Raw genomic sequence first — 22,731 nt, 5'->3', positions numbered from 1 at the left:
TATATGAGCCTATAATGGGTGACGATCGAGGAATATGCTGGTTTGGGTACCTTTGCCCTAGAAGTCGAACCTCATATAGTGAACCTTAGGAATCCACCCTAGGTAAAGCTACACTAAACCCTAGTAGATACCTGAATAGGTGTTTTCACTATTTCTTGATTATATTTTATGTTTATATGATACTGACTTTTCGTGGTTTATTTTGATTGCATGTCATGGCATTTCATTTCATTATAAAGGCGTTGGTTCAGATTCAGTTGCTAGATAGAAAGCTTATCATGGAAAAAAGGTTTCTTGATAAAGTGGAAGATAATGCGGCTGTCCGAACTTGGTCTGAAACAACACAACAAGAAAAAGGTGTTAGTTTGGCTAACGGATAAGTATCAGAATTCTGGGACTTTGCTCGCATCAGTGTAACTCAAAATAGTTTGCAAGAGTTGAAGGAAATCTGGGATTAGTGGAATGACGAGGTTAGACAACTATTTTATGATAATTATGGGATGTGCCTTATTTGCTTGACGTGAAGGTAGACAAGCATTTGTTCCAAGCCCTCGCCCAGTTTTGGAATCCTGCTTACAGTTGCTTCACATTTGGGAAGGTCGATTTGGTGCCTACGATAGAAGAATATGTGGCTTTACTTTGATGTTCAAAGTTTCAAGTGGACAGGGTCTACTCGAGAGCGATAAATGTGCCAATCTTTTCGAAGAAGCTAATGAGTATAACAGGGATGAGTGAGTAGTGAGTTGCTGCACGGATTAAGCAAAAGGGGATAGTAAGTGCGTTCCTTAGAGGAGTTTGAAAGATGCAATTTTAACGCACCCAGACGTGAGGAAGAGGTTAGATGTCTTTGCGCTAAGTATATATAGCTTGGTTGTTTTCCCCAAAGCCTTGGGGCATGTTGTTGAAGCAGTCACCGACTTATTCGACCGGCTTGATAAGAGGGTTACACCAATTTCGACGATTTTGGCAGAAACTTTCAGGTCATTGAGTGCATGCCGAGAAGCGGGAGAGGGAAGATTCATTGGGTGTGCACAGCTTCTACTCGCATGGTTTCACAGTCACTTTTGGAAGGTGGATAAGGTTTCGTATTGGGTTTTCTCTGAAAATTATTCACCACTAAAGGAGATGGTAGTTACGTCGAGAAGAGATGACATTTCAGAGGAGAAGTGGATGGCAATTCTTCAAAATCTTCAGGAGGAGGACGTTGAGTGGAGAGCTCATTGGTTGCTTCCAGATGAGGTCCTGTATAGGTGTGGTAATTTCGATTGCGTTCCACTACTTGAAATTTGGGAAGCTGTTGAATATGCCCTATTATTAGTACTAAGGCAGTATAGGTCGAGGCAATTCATACCTACGACCCAAGGAATAACTGATTGTGAATTTTCATACACGGATGATGGTTATAGAAAGAAGATTCAAGAGATGTCTAGTGCATAGAAACAGACTTGCCGAATGAAGAGGTTAGCGGTGGGTCCGATGACAACTCCTAAGTATAATGAATGGTGGGTTAGGAGGATCAATGACAATATACCCAAGATAAGTCAGGAAAGTAGCCAATCAATAGAGGAATATTTGCGAGTTATTCTTTTTGAGTTGGAAATCATAAGACAAGATTTTGAGAGAAGAAATGCTGATTTAGAAAAGAAGATAGAACAAATGGAGGAAGAGAAGATGAACTTAAGATTAGACATAGATGTTCAGCAGCTCGAAACTGAGAACTTAAGGAAAGCAAAAAACAAGGCTGAGGAAGAGTTGAATAGTCTGAAGACGGATTATAAAAAGTTGCGTCTATTAATAAGAACTGCCGGGTTGGGAAAAACTTCAGAACAGTGGCGTAAAGAAATTCGAGAAGAAAAGGACAAAGGTGATAGATGGGAACGAAAGTTCCAGGAGATGCAGATGCGAAACGATGCCTTAGAAAAGAGTTTGTCATATAGCCAAAGAGAAAAAGGTAAATTAAAGGATAGAGTGACCGAGTTAGAAAGATCTCTTCATCAGTATCGAAATCGAAATTCCCTAATAGAGTTGAAAGCAAGCTTGAGCAAGATTGAGGAAATGAATAAAAGAATTGAAAAGCTAGAAACGACACTGAAAAATTGTGAGATCCAAATCAAGTACTTGAAAGTAAATGAGAGTCGTAATAATGAACAACTCCATTACTTTCAGAGTTAAGTTAGGAGCAGAGATCATCTTATGGAGGAAGCTGTGGTCCAGATTTGGGAAGTAGCTGATCACATACAGACTTTAGCAGTACAGGCTGACATGCTGAGTGTGAAGTATGAATTAGAATCGGATCGGGGGCAAGAATTAGCTTTGTTACTTAGAAATATTAGAGTTCTAGGTACTAGGGCAAAGTCTTATTTGTAATTCACTTTATGTAAAGAAATTTAATTTCTAGTAAAGTTTTCTTAAATAGAATTGAATCAAAATTGACGCCTTTTTTGCATTCATTTCATGCATTGCATTGCTTCATATCCATTAAAAAAATATATCAAAGGATTTTAATTAATTTAAATCACTCATCAGTTAATCCAGAAACCAACCAACCTACCAAAAATCGCTACGGTACTCGATCGAAAACTAAAGACATTGACCAAATGCTAGAACAGTTCCAAAAGGAAATGCAAGATCAGTTTCAACAACAAATGAATGAGCAGCTGGAGAAGATTCAACAAAAAATGATGGATAAAATAATGGAATCTCAGAGGAATATGATGGCTAAGCTGACTCAGTTGTTGACTGGAGGAGTTGATAAAGGGAAAAGCTCTGTGCTTAATGTTAAAGAAGGAGACAGTGAGGGACCTGTCTATCCTCCAGGTTTTACCCCTTAGCAAGTTGAGGTATATCCGCACAAACCCTCTGTCACCATTAAGCCTCAGCAATTTCAGGCCGGCACTACAACACCAATGAATTTTCAGGCTAGATCAGGCTCTAACCCCAGAGACAACCTTGTTAATCCTACTATCCCTGATTTCGATGAAACAGCAGAAAAAGAGAAAATGAATGGTGAATTGCCAAAATAGCTAGAGGAAAAGTACAAGTGGCTGGAAGAGAAATTTTGAGCGATGGAATGTGCCGAGAGCTACTATGAGATGGATGCTAAAGAATTAAGCTTGGTTCCGGATTTAGTACTCCCTTACAAGTTCAAAATGCCAGAGTTTGAGAAGTATAATGGAACTAGTTGCCCCGAAGCTCATATTACAATGTTTTGTAGGCGAATGACTGGACATGTTAATAACGACCTACTGCTGATACATTGCTTCCAGGATAGCCTCACAGGGATAGCGTCTAAGTGGTACAATCAATTGAGTCGTACCAAGATTAATTCGTGGAGAGATTTAGCACAGGCATTCATAAAAAAATACAGTCATGTGACTGATATGGTACCTGATAGAATCACTCTACAAAATATGGAGAAGAAACCCGGTGAGAGTTTTAGGCAATATACATAGAGATGGAGGGAGGTTGCTGTCTAAGTTCAGTCATCTCTTCTAGAAAGAGAGATGACAATGGTTTTTGTTAACACATTAAAGACCCCATTTATTACTCACATGTTGGGAAGTGCTACTAAAAGCTTTTTTGACATAATTATGAATGGTGAAATGATAGAAAATGCTATCAAAAGTGGGAAGATAGATGCGGGAAAAAGTAGCAGAAGGTCAGCCTCGAAGAAAAAGGAAAACGAGGTCAATAATGCCAGTTATTCAAAGACGATTACGGTGAATCAGCCGAGAAAGGTGGCTGTTGACAAACAATGAGCTGACTCAAGGCAAAACAAGGAAAAGCCCCAATTTATGCCCATTCCAATGTCGTATAAGGAGTTGTATCAAAACTTATTCAATGCACACGTAGTTTCTCCTTTTTTATTTAGAACCTCTACAGCCTCCGTACCTCAAGTGGTACGATGCAAACCACAATGCGATTATCATGCGAGAATCGTGGGGCATTCCATAAAACATTGTACGGCGTTCAAAAAGCTGGTTGAAAGACTCATAAGCTTGGGCATTGTTAAATTGGATGATTCACCTAAGACAGAGAATCCGTTACCTGATCATAATGGAGTGAACATGATAGGTGGGAGCATGGGTAGAAAAATCAAGAAAGATATTGCAGAAGTGAAAATTCCTTTGAGATGGGTCTAGAGGAAGATGGTAAAAAGGGGATTACTTGTTTCAGATAGAAGCTTTGAAGGGGTGGAAAGCTACTGTAAGCTCCATCATGAGGAGGGACATGAGATTCAAGAATGTACAGAATTCAGTCTTGGTTCAAGACATGATGGATAACAAGGAAATGGAGTTTTATGAAGAAGTTAAGGAGGAAGGGAGTATCTGCACATCCGAATCCACGAAGGTTACAAGAGTAGCGCAGCCGGTGATCATCATTTCGTGACCAAAAAATAATGAGCTGAGAATGCCAGTAACACCAATGATCATAATAAAGAAACCTGCAACTTTTTCTTACCAAGATAGTAGGAGAGTTTCATGGAATTACGAGTGCAATACAACTATCCCTAGAAAGGAGATAGTAAAGGACCAGAGTGTGAGTGCCGATCCAGAACCTGTGAAAGGAAGGACCATAACAGTGGAACAAAAAATAGCTGAGCCTGTGTTATCCATCAATAATCCGGTGAAAGAGGAAGAAGCTATGAAATTCTTTAAATTTTTGAAGCATAGTGAGTATAATGTCATCGAATAGTTACATAAATAACCGGCTAGCATATCTGTACTAGCCTTACTCTTGAATTCAGAAGCGCACCGATGTACGTTGATGAAGGTGCTGAACGAGACTTATGTGGCCAAAGATATTTCTGTCTACAAATTAGATCGGTTGGTCAATAATATCAGTGCTAATAATTTCATATTCTTTAATGATGATGAAATACCACCTGGGGGCATGAGGTCTACCAAGGCTTTGCATATCACTACACGATGCAAGGGGTATACTTTGCCAGGAGTGTTGATTGACAATGGATCAGCTTTGAATGTGTTACCATTATCCACACTTAACAGGCTTCCCATAGACAGCTCGTACATGAAAACATGCCAAAATATAGTGAGGGCGTTTGATTGTACAGAAAGAAAAGTCATGAGAAGAATTGAGATACCTTTATTGGTTGGCCCAATGGTTTATGAGGTGGATTTTCTTGTGATGGACATTAAATCCTCCGACAATTTCTTATTAGGGAGACCATGGATACATTCGGCGGGGGTCGTACCGTCATCATTACATCAGAAATTGAAGCTAGTGTCAGAAGGTCGGCTAGTGACAATAAATGCCGAAGAGGATATTATAGTGGCTGTATCCAATGAGGCGCCGTATGTTGAAACCAATGACGAGTCGGTGGAATGCTTTTTTCTATCTCTAGATTTTGTAAATGCAATATTTATTCCTGAAGGGAGTAAAATTTTGGTGCCTAAAATGTCCAAAACTACAGAGATGGGTTTGCGACTATTGGTAGGAAAGGGAGCTTTACCCAAAAGAGGGTTAGGGAGGTATCTTCAAGGAAGAATTGAGATTCCAGTGCTAAAAGAGAAACAAGACAACTTTGGTTTAGGGTACAAGTCAGATAGAGAGCAGAGGAGGAAGGAGCTAGAAGGAAGGCAAGAAAGAAGAAGGGCGCGTTTAAATAGGGTGGAAATCAAATGGGAACCAATGATAATTCCCCACATATCGAAAACCTTCGCGTTTGGTGGTATTATTCACTTTGAGAGAAGCATATCAACTGAGGAAAGCATCGAGGAAACACTGGAAAATGTGCACATCAATGCCATTTGTGAGGGAACAAAGCAAGAAACAAGTTTGTCAGACATTTGTCCTTATGAGCCTGAGAGTGTTCTAGATAATTGGACTATGGAAGAAATACCTGAAGTCTTTAGAACTGTCTCAGAGTAATATTCAGAACAAACTTGTTGTTTTAGCCTAGAAATAATAAGAACTCTTTTGTGAAAAGGCTTACGTTCAAGCATCATTATTTTAATAAAACACATATTTTCAATTCTTCGAGCAAATATTCTTTATTCTTTCCATACGAGTAAATATAATTATTCTTTCATTTATAATCATATTGCACAAATAATTGCACATACATTCATACATTCTTTTGTAACCATATTAGGTTCCTGTATATCAATGACGTGAATGACGCCGCTGCAAACTCAGAGTCTCCTTTTGAACAAAACATGTGTTTAGAGGGATCGCATGACTTTGAAGGTGACGTAGATTGTGGTTTATCCTTGGACTTGTTAAAGATGGTAGAACGGGAGGAAAAACAAATTCTACCTCACAAGGAAACAATAGAAGTTGTGAGCCTGGAAGAAGGAAATGAGGTGAAAATTGGAATTGAGATCTCCCCAAAGACAAGACAATACCTCATTGAATTACTCTAAGAATTCAAAGATGTCTTCGCATGGTCATATCAGGATATGCCCGGATTAAGCACTGACATTGTGGTGCATCGCTTGCCCATAAGGGAGGATTGCAAGCCAGTTTAGCAGAAGCTCAGAAGGATGAGGCCTGATATTGTGCTTAAAATAAAAGAGGAAGTCAAGAAGCAGTTTGATGCTGGGTGTTTACAGGAGGTCAATTATTCTGAATGGGTAGCCAACATCGTTCCAGTCCCAAAAAAAGATGGAAAAGTACGAATGTGCGTGGATTACAGAGATTGAAACAAGGCTAGCCCAAAGGACAACTTCTCATTACCGAATATTGACACGTTGGTAGACAATACGGCGGGGTATTCTCTGTTTTCTTTCATGGATGGTTTCTTAGGATATAATCATATAAAGATGCATCCCGAAGATATGGGAAAGACCACGTTCATTACTTTGTGGGGAACATTCTGTTATAAAGTGATGCCCTTTGGGTTAAAGAATGCGGGAGCAACATATCAACGAGCCATGGTAGCCTTGTTCCATGACATGATGCACAAGGAGATTGAGGTTTATGTTGATGATATGATTTCCAAATCCAGAACTGAGGAGAAACATGTGCAGGTCCTGAGGAAGTTGTTCCTAAGACTAAGAAAATTTCAGCTCAAACTTAATCCAACAAAATGCACTTTTGGAGCCAGATCAGGAAAGTTGTTGGGCTTCGTAGTCAGTGAGAAAAGAATCGAGATTGACCCAGACAAAGTTAGGGCAATACGGCATTTACCTCCATCACGTACTCAGAAAGAGGTTCGAGGTTTTTTAGGACGTTTGAATTATATTGCTCGGTTCATTTCACAGTTGACCAAGAAATGTGATCCCATATTTTGTCTTCTGGAGAAACATAATTCATGTGTTTGGAATGAAGAATGCCATAAAGCTTTTGGAAAGATAAAGCAATACCTATCCAATACTCCAGTGCTGTCACCGCCTAGACCATTGATTTTGTATTTAACGGTGTTTGAAAATTCCATGGGATGTGTGTTGGGTCAACATGATGCGACTGGAAAGAAAGAAAAGGTGATATACTATCTCAATAAGAAATTCACTGATTGTGAAATGAGATACTCGTCTATCGAAAAATTATGTTGTGCATTGGTTTGGACGACAAAGAGGTTGAGGCAATACTTACTCTATCATACGACTTGGCTAATTTCAAAATTAGACCCTTTAAAGTATATGATGGAGTCAACAGCGTTGAATGAGAGAATGGCTAGATGACAAATCTTGCTCTCCGAGTTCGATATAGTATATGTAAGTCAGAAGGCCATCAAAGGGAGTGCGATAGCAGATTTCTTGGCTAGCAGAGCTTTAGAATATTATGAACCTCTGGACTTTGATTTCCCGAATGAAGACTTGATGTATGTGGAAAATGCTAAAGAGAATCCCCAAGAAAATCATTCTTGGAGATTAAACTTTGATGGAGCTTCGAATGCGTTAGGCAATGAGATTGGGGCAGTCCTGGTATCACCAAATGGAGATTATCATCCTTTCACCAGTAAATTAGACTTTGATTGTACTAATAACATGGTTGAGTATGAAGCTTGCATCATGGGTATCTGGGCAGCCATAGAGCCGAAAATTAAGACAATAGAAGTATACAGAGATTCAACATTGGTAATATACCAACTAAGAGGGGAATGAGAGACAAGAGACCCTAAGTTGATCCGCTATCGGAGTTTGGTTCTAGAATTGATTGAAGAATTTGACAACATTACCTTCTGTTATCTCCCACGGAAAGAAAATCAGATGGTTAATACTCTGGCCACTTTAGCCTCCATGATTAAAGTGAACGGATTAGAAGACATGAAGCCCATTCAAATTAGTATTTATGAGATCCCGACTCACTGCTACAGTATCGAAGAAGTGGAAAATGATAATCACTCCTGGTACCAAGATATATTGCTATATGTGAAGAATCGAGAATATCCTGATCAGGCAACAGAGAATGATAAGAGGACATTGAGGAAGTTAGCTATTGACTATGTCCTAGATGGAAAGATTCTATATAAAAAGGGAAAAGATCGAGTACTGTTGAGATGCATGGATGCTGTGGAGGCTAAGGAAATTTTAGAAGAAGTCCATAAGGGTATTTGTGGAACACATACTAATGGATTCACAGATCATGAGATTCGGATATTACTGGTCCTCTATGGAAGGAGAATGCATCAACTATGCTAAGAAGTGCCACAAATGCAAAATTTATGGGGATAAAATGCACGCACCTCCTTAAACTCTTCATGTTATGACTTCTCCGTGGCCTTTTTCCATGTGGGGAATGGATGTCGTTAGGCCAGTATCGCCAAAGCCTTCTAATAGACATCATTTCATTTTCGTGGTTATTGACTACTTCACTAAGTGGGTAGAAGTAGCCTCATATGCTAATGTTACGAAGTCAGCAGTCAGTAAGTTTTTGAAGAAAGAGATCATATATCGATATGGAATGCCTGAAAGGATCATATCTGACAATGTGTTAAATTTGAATAACAGCACGATAGCGGAAGTCTGCAACCAGTTCAATATTAGACACCATAATTCATCACCATATTGTCTGAAAATGAATGGTGCAGTAGAGGCGGCCAACAAAAATATCAAGAAAATTATGGCAAAAATGGCTGAAACTTACAAGGATGGGCATGAGAAGTTACCATTCGCTCTTCTTGCTTACCGAACATCTATCAGGACTTCTACTGGAGCAACACCTTTTTCTTTCGTTTATGAGATGGAAGCAGTCCTACCCATTGAAGTCGAAATTCCTTCTCTCCGAGTATTGGCTGAATTAAAATTGGATGAGGCCGAATGGATCCAATCTCGGTATGATCAGTTGAACCTGATAGAAGAGAAAAGACTAAAAGCTATTCGTCATGGTCAAATGTATCAGAAGCGAATGATACGAGCTTATAACAAAAAGGTTCGTCCTAGAGAATTTCATGAGGGAGACTTGGTGTTGAAAAAGATCCTCCCTTTACAAAAGGATTTCAGAGGGAAATGGATGCAAAACTGGGAAGGACCTTATGTTGTAAAAAAGGCTTTTTTTGGAGGTGCTTTGATTTTGGGTGAAATGGATGGTAAAAACTTACCGAATCCTGTAAATTCAGATTCAATTAAGAAATATTTCACTTGAAGGAAAAGAAGGAATCAAAGTGAAAACCCGCAAAAGGCGCTTTTAATAAAAAAATGGAGAGGCCAAGGTGAAAACCCGCAAAGGGTGCCTTGAGACCAAAGGGGATTTGAGTTGAAAACCTGAAAAGGGCAACCCAAACATTGATCAGATTGGGGCATGTGGTGATCTTGCTATACCCAAATTGACAGGAAAAGGATATGCGACATCTTGGGGCATCGACAAAGTATTATGGATCTCCTAAACACATAATTCAAAACAATTGTTAGTTTGCACAGAGAAGTTCAAGCTGTAATGTCCAGGGCACCTAGCCTTCATATTACTTATACAGAATTTGTTTGTTCTTGTAATATTTTATTCTTAATTTTTCTTGAATATCTTTTTCTTTTCAAGGCACTTGCTATCAATAAATTCCTTTTCTATTTTTCGAGTTATGCCCTAGTCATTATTTTTGAAAACATGTCGTATTAGAATAATGATTGATGGACTAATAAACTTTCACAAAAGAAGTTTTGCATATTACTTTGGGAATTTCTAAATAATTTAGTAACCTGAAACAGGACTATTGTTTAGAAAAAACCAGGCTTAAAATTGAAATATCTAAAAGAGAAAGTCTAAATTAGGACTGTTTTTTCGGATTTTGTTGAGATGACAAGAAGTCTGGCTTGGCGACAAAACTTTAATCACCAAGGAATAAGATGAAGTTCCCTAGGAGAAGAGAGCCTTCATTTGTGCGTGAGCTTTTGGTACGACACCCTGGGAATAGTATAAAGGACCAGAAAGATCTAGATCTTTGAAATTTTTATAGGAGAGGATTGAGGAAAAGCCATATATTCCTACCCTTGCGTTGCAGTAGGACAAATAATAATAATAATAAGCATTCTACACTCATGCAAATACCATTCATACATGTCTGGTTATGATCATTTGATGCATTTGTGATCATGCCATCCTCATCTTAGGCATAATTGGGTTCATCATATAGGTCATGTTTCACAAAAAAATAAATCAGTGAAATCATAAAGCCTTATCTCCCTGGGCAACAATGGAGCAGGCTAAAAAATAGCAGATCTTGTCTTCATGCATCGGCGTGAAGTAGATCGAAGATAACAGATCATGTCTTCCTATATTGGTAGTGAAGTGGATCGAAGATACAGATCTTGTCTTCCCATACTGGTGGCGAAGTAGATCGAAGAAAGTAGATCTTGTCTTCATGTTTTGACATGAAGTAGATCGAAGATAGCAGATCCTGTCTTCCTATATTGGTAGCGAAGTGGATCAAATATGAAGATCTTGTCTTCCCATACTAGTGGTGAAGTAGATCAAAGAAAGTAGATCTTGTCTTCATGTATTGGCATGAAGTAGATCGAAGATAGCAAATCCTGTCTTCCTACATTAGTAGCGAAGTGGATCGAAGATGCAGATCTTATCTTCCCATACTGGTGGCGAAGTAGATCGAAGAAAGTAAATCTTGTCTTCATGTATTGGCATGAAGTAGATCAAGGATAACAGATCTTACCTTCTCGTACTAGCAGTGAAGTAGATCAAAGATAGCAGATCTTGTCTTCCCATATTGGTGGTGAAATAGATCGAAGACACAGATCTTATCTCTCTGAAGTTGCAGTAGAGCAGATCATACTCAGTATTATCTCTTTGAAGTTGTAGTGAAGTAGACAGAAGTAACCAATCCTATCTCCTTAAAGTTGCAATGGAGTGGATTAAAACAACAGATCTCATCTCACTGAAGTTGCAGTAGAGCAGATCTCATCGAACTTATCTTTAAAGTTGCAGCAGAGTAAGTTGAAGCTACAAGCCTTATCTCCCTGAAGTTGTAGTGGAGCAGACTAAGATAGCAAATTTTGTTCTTTTGAGAAGTCACAAGGTGTAAGTCCTATCTCCCTAACGTTGCAGTGGAATGGATCGAAGCACCAAAGCTTATACCTCTGAAGACGCAACAGGTTAGAATGAGGCTACTTAAAGAAGAAGAGTGCTAAGGTCCAGCATGACCAGGCAAAATTGGGCATTTTTAAAGTTTTTGCTCTGTTCCTGTTACATAATAACGAGCAAAGAGGGGCAACTGTAATGCCTAAATTTTTCCCGGCCCTTAATAAATAAAAATAATAAGAGTCCAGTATTTTACAAGTCCAGAATAAAATGAGGTGGCCCAGAATACAAGGCCCAAATTAAAATAAAATAAAGGCCCAAATCCGGTGGCCCAAAATAGTGACAGAAACCCTAGGGTTTCTGGGGTGAACTTGCACCGCAACCAGGATCTTCGCATGAGCCACCTCCCCGAATCTTCATCTGCACAAAAAAAAAAGAAACAAACAGTATATGGAAAGCAAAATCGAAGATTTGCAAATCAAATCAATACAAGCAGATTCGTTTCTTCATATATTTTGAGAATTGCTATAAAAAGCCATTAAACATATTGTAATAGGGATTCGAAAAAGCAATAAAAAACACTAGTATTTTCACAAACAACAGAATAACAAGAGTGCACAAAATCAATCAAGAGATTAAAAGGTTGACATTTTTATCTCGAATTGTTGTTTTTATTTTTATTTTTTTAGATTTTGTTTTCTTTATTTTTTTCTTGTGTATTATTAAAAAAGGCACATAAAAAAAGAAAAAGAGGTTGAAACAGACCTGATTTTGGATCGTGCATCGCAGTCGGAGGCTCTCCCCATTCGTCAAAGCCTCGAAAGCCCTTTAGGGTTTTCGCGCAGGCTTGCAACTGGAACCACAAAGGCTGAAAGGCCATTTCTTTTGTGTTTTATTTTTTAAAAAAAATACCCAAATCGAGTTTTATTATTTAAAAAAAGAAAATACCTGGAGACGCCTTTGATCTGCATTGGAAGAGCCAATAAGCCCCTTTGGGGTGAGACTCCGACCACCTTTCACGGTGGGACCACAGTAGAGGCGTGGCGGCATAGAAGGTAGGGTCGAAACCTTAGCAGAGGAATAAAGTTTTTTTATTTATTTACTTTTTATTTTTCCTCTACTGTAAATGAAATTTTTAGAAAAATTTAGTTTAAATAGGGGTACTAAACGATACTGTTTTGGAAGTGGTTCGGAATGATAAAAATGGCGTCGTTTAAACATGGACCGACCCGAAACCAACCCGACCCTTGATGGGATCCGCGTGTTTTCGAGTGGAGGGATAAATTGCACTTTTAGCCCCTCCGCCTTTTTAATATTTTACAATTAGGTTTTTATTTTATTTTTAAAATTTTCCCTTTAATTTATTTTCAATTTCAATCCGGTCCCTGTGGAACGACGTAATTTAGAGGAAAAGGAAAAATTGCCCTTCCGGTCCCTCCGTGATTATGGACGTGTTCAATTTAGTCCTTGTACCTTCATTTATTTGTAGATTTGCCCCATATTTTTCATATTCAGTTCAATTTAGTTTTTTATATATATTTTTAAATTAATTAATTTCCATAATGTAATTATTCTTTTTATTTTTATGTGCAATTATTTTTATCTATAAATATATATGTATATTTGTTGTTTTTATGTACATATTTATTTATTGTTTTTTTAACGAATATTTTTTTATATTCATATATATATACATATTTTTATTTTTATTTTTATTTTTAATATTGCAATTATTATTTAATATTTTTTTCTATATATATATTTTTTTATGTACATGTATATATTCTTTATATCTATAAATACGTATGTATCTATTTTTTATTTTATTTTAAAAAAATGCCTAAATACCTATTTATATTTTTAACACATATTTTATATGTATATTTTTTTCATAAATACATTATATATTTTATATAAATTTTATAATCCAAAGTTTTATATGTAAATTCATATGTATGCCTCTTATTCTTCATAATTTCAATGTATATATTATATACCTTCTATTCTTTATTTATTTTGTTTGTTTTCTTCGTTCGCTATTTATTTATGTTTACATTCATGTTTTATTTTATTTATTTTGCTAATTTATTTGATATTTTATATGTTATTAGTTATTTTAGTTTGTTTACTATTCATGTTATTACACCATTGTTGTATTTGTTATTGTGACATTTATACATGCATTCAACCTAATATTGCATCATCTTTTTACTCGATTTTAAAAATAGAAAATTTTCAAAATAAAGATAATACTCGTATTTAAGATTTTCAAGAAAGTTGAGCCCTAACATATTGGGTTCCGATTTTCTTCGTAAAATCTAACAATCGAGGATTGCTTTTTTATCAAACAAAATAAAACTTGTCATCAGGAATTCAATATGTTGTGTCCTAATGCATTGGATGTGACACGTTGATTTCTCGAGACAAAGATTTTTTTTAAAAAATAAAAGAAATATTGAATGTTTGGGATTTTAAGAAATCGTGCCCTAACGTATTGGGCTGTGATTTCTTCATAAATTTTAAACAATTAAATATTTTCTTAAATTTTATCACACGAGTTTTTTTGGATAAACTCATTTTGAAGAAATAAAATATCGTGCCCTAACGTATTGGGTGTGATGTTTTCTGTTTCAAAATGAGGGCGTCTTAATAAAATACCGTGCCCTAACGTATTGGGTGTGATGCAATTCTCGACATTAAGACATTTATTAATCAACTTGGTACCAATTTTTGGGCGTACGGGGGTGGTAATCCTTCCTCGTACGTAACTGACTCCCGAACTTGTTTTTCTAAAACTCGTAGACCAATGTTATTTTTAGGTGGTCCAATCACACATTAATAAAAGATTGGTGGCGACTCCCAATTTTTGGTTTTTTTTAAAGTTGACAACTAATTTTTGTTTTTTCAAAATAGAAATGGTTTCGACAATAACTATTGAAAATTTCCATTGTGATGTCTGTGAACTTGCCAAACATAAACGTACCTCTTTTCCGGTAAGCAATAAAAGAACATCTGCTCCTATTACTCTTATTCATACTGATATTTGGGGACCATCCACTATTTCAAACATCTCTGGGGCTCTGTGGTTTGTATCCTTTATTGATGATTGTACCCATGTGTCTTGGATATTTCTTTTAAAACAGAAATCTGATGTAAGGTCTGTCTTTTCAACCTTTTACAACATGACCAAAACACAATTTGGAGTTGAAATAAAAAGGTTTAGGTCAGACAATGCCAAGGACTATTTCAATCAATTTCTCTCCCCAAACATGAGTCATATTGTGTTAGCACACCCCAACAAAATGGTGTTGCCGAAAGAAAATATGGTAACATTTTAGCTATTATCAAAGCTCTCTTGTTACAAAAAAGTGTCCCTAAACAGTATTGGGGGAGGTTGTTTTAACTTCTACTCATATGATAAATACACTGCCTACAAAAGTCCTTGAATCTCAAAGTCCTATGCAAGTTCTAGCAAAATTCTTTCCTGATTTCAATACCTCAAACCTTACTCCCAAAATATTTAGATGTGTTGCCTTTGTGCATGTACATTCTCAAATTGGGAGAAAACTCGATCCACGAGCTGTCAAATGTGTCTTTCTTAGTTATTCTTCCACACAAAAAGAGTACAAATGCTATTATCCAGCCACAAAAATTTTTTATGTTTTAGCGGATGTTACTTTTGTAGAATAAAAGAATTTCTTTATTCGTCCTTATCTTCAGGGGGAGATCTTATTCACAAAAGATAAGAACGGAGAATTCTTTCTTCTTGATTTTCTAGCTCTTGTCCAACAGCCAAACATTTTTAATTTTTTAGCTCCTATCCAGCAGCCAAACCCTCAGTCATTGCCTACCAACCAGCCTGTCCAACTTGAACTTATGCAACCCGAAATAGAGCCTAATACACCCAAATCACAAAAAGGGATTCAGGACACTACTTGTCCTTTACTGGTTTACTTAAGGAAGAAGGCACCGGTGCAAGTTCAATCATCTTCTTCGGATATACAACCTACTACTCTACAACTCAAGGTAATTGTTGAACCTACTTTGAATACTACTGAAAATTCAGATCATAGAGACTATGATTTTCCCATTGCTATTAGAAAATGAACTAAAGCTTGTACAAAACATCCTTTGTACTGATTCATGTCTTACAAAAATTTGTCCCATAACCACAAAGCCTTTCTTACTAGCCTATATTCTATCTCCACTCCCAAAACTGTATCCGAGGCATTAGATGATGAGAATTGGAAAAATGCCATGAAGATTGAAATGGAAGCCCTTGAAAAAAATAAGACATGGGATTTGGTAAAATTACCGAGAGGAAAGAAACCAGTTGGATGCCGTTGGGTGTACATAGTAAAATATAAGTCAGATGGTTCTTTGGAGAGGCACAAAGCAAGATTGGTTGCTAAAGTGTACACTCAAATGTATGGAATAGACTACCTTGAGATATTTGCCCCTGTTGCAGAGATGAACACTGTGAGAGTGTTGTTTTCACTCGCTGCCAACCGAGGCTGGAAATTACAACAATTTGACATCAAAAATGCCTTTTTACATGGTGATCTCAAGGAGGAAGTCTATATGGATGTTCCATCAAGATTCGGTCCAAATACAGGATCGGTAGTTTGCAGACTAAAAAAGGCTTTGTACGGACTAAAACAGTCCCCGAGAGCTTGGTTTGGAAGATTTACCAAAGTAATGCTCAAGTTGGGGTATAAATAGAGTCAATGAGATCACACTCTATTTGTAAAGTACACATCTTTAAGGGGAATGGCTGCTTTATTAGTCTATGTAGATGACATTATAGTGACTAGTGATGATCTAGAAAGAATGGAAAATTTAAAGAAATCCCTAATAAAAGAATTTGAAGTCAAAGAGCTTGGTAAGTTAAAATATTTCCTTGGTATTGACGTAGCACACTCTCGGGAAGGAATCTTCATATCTCAGTAAAAATACATAATTGATTTGTTGACAGAGACGGGCAAGTTGGGATGTAAACCAGCAGAGACACCCATAGAGGTGAACCACAGACTTGGAGATGCACTAGAAGATGCAGCAGTTGATAATGGTTCATATCAAAGACTTGTGGGGAAGCTCATTTACTTGTCACATACTAGACCAGATATTGCCTATGCAGTTGGTGTTGTAAGTCAATTCATGCACAACCCCAAAGAATCACATCTTTGGGCTGTGTACCAGATTCTACAGTACTTAAAAGGCACTCCAAGCAAAGGAATCCTACTTAAGAAAGGGGAGAATTTAACCCTTGAAGCCTATACTGATGCAAATTATGTAGGGCCTATGGTTGATAGAAGATCAACCTCGGGCTATTGCACTTTTCTAAGAGGCAACCTTGTGACTTGGAGGAGTAAAAAAAGAATGTTGTGGCTAGATCTAGCGCAAAAACTTAAGTTAGGGCAATGACACTTAGAATTTGTGAATTATTATGGCTGAAAATTATTTTGGAAGATTTGAAGATCAAGTGGGAATGTCCAATGAAGTTATATTGTGATAATAAGTCTGCTATCAATATTACACATAATCCAGTTCAACATGATCGTACGAAGCACGTTGCGGTTGAAAAACATTTTATAAAAGGAGAAACTTGACAGTGGCTTAATTTGCACTCCATTTGTGTCCACTAATAGTCAACTGACAGACATACTTACCAAAGGATTATCTGGGAAGATCTTTTAGAAACTAGTAAGCAAGCTGAGAATGGATGATATCCACTGCCCAGCTTGAGGGGGAGTGGCAGATTACAATTTCCTAATAAAGAATCTTGAGTGTATAAGATAGGATTCTGTAAATATTTTATTAATTGATATCCCTAACTTTAAGGTTGTTTTTAAGGGACAACATCCCTAGAATTAGTCTGTTTCCTAGTATAGAGTTTCCTAAGTTAGGCTCACTATGTATATAAATATTAGTGTAATTCCTTGTGAGAAAATATAATAGAAAAAGCCTATTTCTAAATGTTCTTCCTTATTTTCTTTCTATATTATATTTTACCTATAACTTTTTCAGTACATGTTCTGAATTCATTTCCTGAATGCATATTCATTTCTAGTCAAACATTAGTCTGCAGTTTAAGCCATAATTATTGTTGAAATAAAGCCTGAACCCTCTTTTAGAATATATTAGAAGCTTTCATTTTTGTGCTTATCCTAATTATTGGTATAACATTGTCTGTATAACATTGATATTCTATGTCATAAGGCCACTGACGACAACAAAAAATCTTGTGAGCTAAGTGTTGGTTTTGGGTCAAGCTAGGTCTTTTACTTTCTTCTACTTGGTCCTTTTTACATACTTGAATGACACATTGCGGCCAAAACTCATTCATGAAGCAAATGTTGATTTTCTTTGTGAAATGGTTGATATCCTCAAAGTTGAAGTCTTGGGAGAACAACTTAGTAGAAAGAGTGAGTCATTTGCAGGTTTACGCCCATCATTAGAAAGAATTTTGGCAGACATTCATGAACGCTTGACTTTTCGTGCTCGAACATATATCCGTGATGAGGTTTGTTATTGCTTATGTGTGCTTTCATGTATATGTTTGTGAATTTATTCTCTATTTTTGAAAGAAAAAATTATTTTAGTTGTCAATCTTTTGAGATTTAAAAATGAAATTGCATACAGTTGCACTCCATGTTTACTATGTTGGGAGAAACTATATTGTGCTTTCTGAATGTGCCTGTCTGAGTTAATACCACACATCCCTACACTGAACATATTGTCTTCTTGAATACTTAGATTGCAAATTATATCCCGATTAACGAAGACTTGGATTATCCTGAAAAACTGGAGCATTCTGCAGACGTGGTGTCAGAAACTACTGTAAGTTTTCTTAACAATTCTTTGCTTCTCTTATAGATTGGATTATCTTGCAAAACTGAGTATTCAGTATTTGTTATCGATTGTCAGACAATGGAAAGCTACTTTTCTGCAAGTCAATTCAGACCCTCATATAAATGCTCTTTATTACCATTATTTGTTTAGGTTGTTCAACCTTCAGTTTTTTTCATTTCTAAAATTTCATTCATATTTTAACTGTCTTTTACATGGAATTAAAGCCAGATTTGTTTTCAAATGTCTTTGACAGGAGATCCTGAGACGCATACTTAGAGGTCAGACCTCATTATTTGACTGGTTTGGATCAACATCATTAGCAAAGACCTTATCCCAGATTTGTTTTCCTCTTTTCTCCCCTTTTGTCAAAACTCCTCATTGCCTTAGGCATTATTTTAGTTATAATTTACCATTAATTAATGCCATTCAGCATTCAGAAACTGTTGCTTTTCTAAACTATGATTTTATTATCTAGTAATCTTAAGGCTTGACAGTTCTGCTTTTATCATTAGCATAAGATGTCTTCTGTGCTCATTTACATGCAGGAACTGGAGAAAAGCTTAAAGGCAACTTTTGAAGAGTTTATTATGGCAGTCACTAAGCAAGTAGTGGATCTTATGCTTTCATTTGTTACCAAGGTTCATATTTTTGTCCTCAATTAGCCTTTCCACAACTTAAGATATTAGAAGCTAAAATGAGTAGATATTTCTTGCTAGCGAAATAAGTCCAGTTCCCTTTGATTAGAGCAGCTTGAAAAAGTATTAAGTCCAGTTGAAATGTCAGAAATTTGAGCTTGGATATGAATATTTACTTCAACTAGTGATGTGATATTTAACAGAATACCTTGAATTCATACTTCTGTGAATCAAAGCATAACTTTGATAGTGATGTTCTTTTTCCTGCATTGACTCGTGACTAATTGTCTAAGGTTTCTATTTGTTCCTACAGATAACAGTTGTAAAAGTTGCATTATCTTTTGGCACGCAGAATAAAAAAAGAGACTCGGTAATTGCTAAGCCACTCAAGGAACAAACCTTTGCTACACCAGAAGCATTGGCTGAACTTGTTCAGAAGGTGTCACATTTTTAATTCATGTTTTGCCAGTGTACTTGGTCATTACAGTATGCTATTGGAGCATACATGTATGGATACATACAAACTTTATTTATGCATGTAGTGCTTGTCAGTATCTAGACGTATGTATACGTATATCTATGCATATAAAAAAAATAAATCAATGATAGATTTTAACTCCCAATTGAATGAAATACTGATTATAACAAGCATGAAACCAACTCATATTATGGATAACCTCTAGACAGAATGAGAGCATGATTAACATTTTAAGTATAAACTGAAATTAAGTATATATCTTCCCTAAAATAACATTAATACCATGCCTATTTATCCTTAAAAATACCATTTTGTCGGGCCCTTTCATCTGATATGTAGCATGGATGAGCTTTACATTCATGAAGTTTTCTGCTATAATCCTTTTTTTTCTTTGGAGCTACTTATTTGTTACCTTTCTTGTTGACTTGCAAGGCTGATATTGTCATAGACAATTTTCATTCATCAATATATATGTTTAGAGTATGCATCAAGATGTATAATTGTTTGAATTAAAATTGCAGTACTCAGCGACAAATTTGTTAATAATTTTAATGTTTAGATTCACGGGATTGACTATTTACGTTTTTTAAACAGGTACATTCAGCTATTCAGAAAGAACTTCCAGTTGTGATAGCAAAGATGAAACTTTATTTACAGAACCTATCAACAAGAACAATTCTTTTCAAACCTATCAAGTAAGCTGTTTCTCTCAAATTCAAAATGAACTTTATAGTTGTGTATCTAAGACCTATGTATCTATGAAGTTCTTGTGTCCAACACTCATGTTCAACCTTAACACTGTACACCCACCTAAGCTTCTTCAAAAATCCCATCATGAACGGACTTGGTGAGTGTAGATACAGGTATATGTTCAACTGCACCTGTCTCTAAAAAGGTGGACACAGGTTTCAAGGCTGAAGACTCACATGATGTACTTTATCAAACATTTTCACGGGTTGTAATATGTTCGGACAAAGCAAAGCTAAAGCCAGAACAATGTACAGCGTTTGCAGTTAAATCAAGTCGCCATAGACAAATTCTGCTTGACATTTTTCACTTGTTACACTTCATTATTCATGAAAGAGCTGTTCTTTTTACTTTTTAGGTTTTTGCTATACATATGTTTTTTTGTTTATAGAGCTTGGGCTACGAACATATTTCTACTTTTAAGTTTGAAGTTACTGGTAGTTACATCGATTTATCTCCCGTCTCTTTGTCTATTCCATACTAATTAATTAACTTTTTTTTATCTACCATTTTACAACAACTAAACTGACAAGTACTTGTGTAGGTCTAGAGTAGGTCAATCAAGAAGCTCTGCTGGAATTAATCGTGGTCCTAAGTAAGTCTCAGTCAACTTTGACAACTCCTGATGAAACGAAAATTTAGGCCACTACTCTATGCTCATCATGGCAAGAGAATCTATAGAATCCAAATTGGCATCTAATTTTCAGGAGAAACTAACAAATCTAAAGCTGGAATGGCGTGAAGAGATTTATAATGCAGTGGTAACAGTTTTGAAAGAACTCTTTTGTAGTAACTTATTGTAGTATGCTTGTAGTTGAAGTTTCTTATAGTGAACATCATGTTGTTTATTCAGCAGAAGTTTCAAACATTTTACTTTTTAGAAGAAAGTATGTACTGTAGTCATTAGATTGGATTTTCAAAGGTGATTATGTTAAGATTTTGATCAAACATTATGAACAGTTCTCTTGTTAATGTTTTTGAACTCAAAAAAAATTTAAAATGTGTCCATTGTTAGGTTATTTAAATTTTGTATGATCATTTAAGGTAAGAATGTAAATCAGATGATTAAAAAAGAAGTTGAATTTGATGTGGCTCTTTATTGGCGCTTTTGGAGAAAGCGTCTTTAAAGTTTATGTTCTTTAGCAGCGTTTTTGGGTAAAGCGGCACCAAATGTCATGTTCTTTAGTGGCGTTTGTGGAAATAACAGTAACTATCCCATGTTTAAAGAGAAACAAAAATTCAAGATTGCAGAGATCAATTAATAGCTAACATATTAAACACTTTGAAGTAATCTACCCTTTTTATTCTTTTTAGTATTCAGGTTGAATGTGTATAGGAATAGAATCATTTAAAAACATTGAAAATACACGAAAGATCTTTTTAAAAAAAAATAAATGTGAAAAAGAATACCCCTAAGTCCCTATGTATATCATATGGTTCTCATCTGATATCAGGTCCCTTCAGTAAGCATTTAATCGATATTAATTTAGTATTCCATTTCAATTAGACAAAAATGACCCTTCGAAAACGATGGCAAGTCTTCAACTTAATTGTTGAGGTATTTTTCTCACTGTCTTCTTTATTTGATGATGTTTGTCTATTTATAAGGTATAGGTAGTTTTAATTGAAATAACAGGTTAAGTAGGCTCCATGTACATAGACACGTACCTTACTCTAGATTTAACACGTGTTACATGTTCTTATGCACGTATAATTTCGTAGGGGAGTCGGCTCAACGAACAAGCTCAGTCTGCAATCACATCATGCGAGCTCAGTTTGCAACTTTATAGGTTTGGGCGGATGCCAACCCAAACCCAAATAAATTTTAAATTGATGGTGGTAACTATCCTAGCAATTTGTGTTGTCCTCCATCTGGTTTAAAGGGAGAGTCATACAGTGACACCTCACAAATTTCTTTGGGAAAATAGATAAATTAAAAGTTGATATTTGATGTGGGGGCATTTATTCCAGTATGATTTTTCAAAGTAACAATAATGACATGGGATCAATGATTCATGTCTATCCTAATCTAGGAACCTAGACAATTTGTTAAATGATGCAAGAACAAAATAAGTTTATAAGCTGAAAATACAATAGTTTTTATCAAAGAAACTTATTTCCCCATGGCTGAAAATAGATTGAAACTTGTCCTCTGCTTAACATTAGACAATAAGGAGAAGTTATGGTCCCTTTACACCAATGTGGTTAGAAACTGAAGACCTTTAATTTTCAATTCCCTTATGTGGATTTAAATCAATGCCAAAAATGAACCAACATGTTTTTATTCACACCATCTGTATTAGCGACTGTTAGAAATTTAGAAAAGACCCATTTATAACAGAGAGTGACCCAACATGATTCTCATAAATAAGGACCAACTTCACCTATCCTCAACCCAAAGAAAAAGATTTGAAAAAGTGCAGCAGATCCTTACATGGCATATAGAAATATTAGGCTTTTTTATCTGTATAATAAAAGTTTAAATTAAATACTGAAATGGTATACTAACATCATTATTTATCAAAATGGGGTGTTTGAAACAGTTTTAATGGCTGGATGGAGAGAGATGGGCGACACTTATGTTTTTTC

At 36.0% G+C, this 22,731-nt stretch overlaps 1 protein-coding gene across 9 annotated transcripts; it reads left to right on the top strand.

Moving 5' to 3' along the window:
• Positions 1–17,408: 17,408 nt before the first annotated feature.
• Positions 17,409–21,138, top strand: LOC107918955 (conserved oligomeric Golgi complex subunit 3). Of its 9 annotated transcripts, none has more exons than XR_005922935.1 (8): positions 17,410–17,953; positions 18,187–18,270; positions 18,358–18,432; positions 18,536–18,560; positions 18,828–18,920; positions 19,270–19,356; positions 19,990–20,090; positions 20,687–21,138. XR_005922935.1 is itself a non-coding variant. In XM_041109004.1 (7 exons), exons 4-7 carry the CDS (start codon positions 18,801–18,803, stop codon positions 20,739–20,741), a joined length of 402 nt encoding a protein of 133 aa, XP_040964938.1. In that variant the 5' UTR covers positions 17,413–17,953; positions 18,187–18,270; positions 18,358–18,432; positions 18,536–18,800; the 3' UTR covers positions 20,742–21,138. The 9 variants fall into 9 exon arrangements, 6 of the variants coding, with proteins under 6 accessions (XP_016704005.1, XP_040964938.1, XP_016704004.1 ...); XR_005922934.1 differs by having other exon boundaries at positions 17,413–17,953; positions 18,536–18,582; positions 19,231–19,356; XR_005922933.1 differs by having other exon boundaries at positions 17,415–17,953; positions 19,231–19,356.
• The last annotated feature ends 1,593 nt before the right edge of the window (positions 21,139–22,731 follow it).

Source organism: Gossypium hirsutum, chromosome D13 (genome assembly GCF_007990345.1).
Source record: "Gossypium hirsutum isolate 1008001.06 chromosome D13, Gossypium_hirsutum_v2.1, whole genome shotgun sequence".
Taxonomy (NCBI): Eukaryota; Viridiplantae; Streptophyta; class Magnoliopsida; order Malvales; family Malvaceae; genus Gossypium; species Gossypium hirsutum.
This window is presented reverse-complemented; position numbering and strand designations above follow the sequence as displayed.

What these genes read in the sequence shown, in the direction of transcription:
- LOC107918955 (XM_016848514.2), top strand. Translation starts at nt 17,804, where the DNA reads ATGGTTGATATCCTCAAAGTTGAAGTCTTGGGAGAACAACTTAGTAGA. An exon ending in GAACATATATCCGTGATGAG is followed by an intron (nt 17,954 to 18,186) that starts GTTTGTTATTGC and finishes TTGAATACTTAG; the next exon opens with ATTGCAAATTATATCCCGAT. An exon ending in ACGTGGTGTCAGAAACTACT is followed by an intron (nt 18,271 to 18,535) that starts GTAAGTTTTCTT and finishes TGTCTTTGACAG; the next exon opens with GAGATCCTGAGACGCATACT.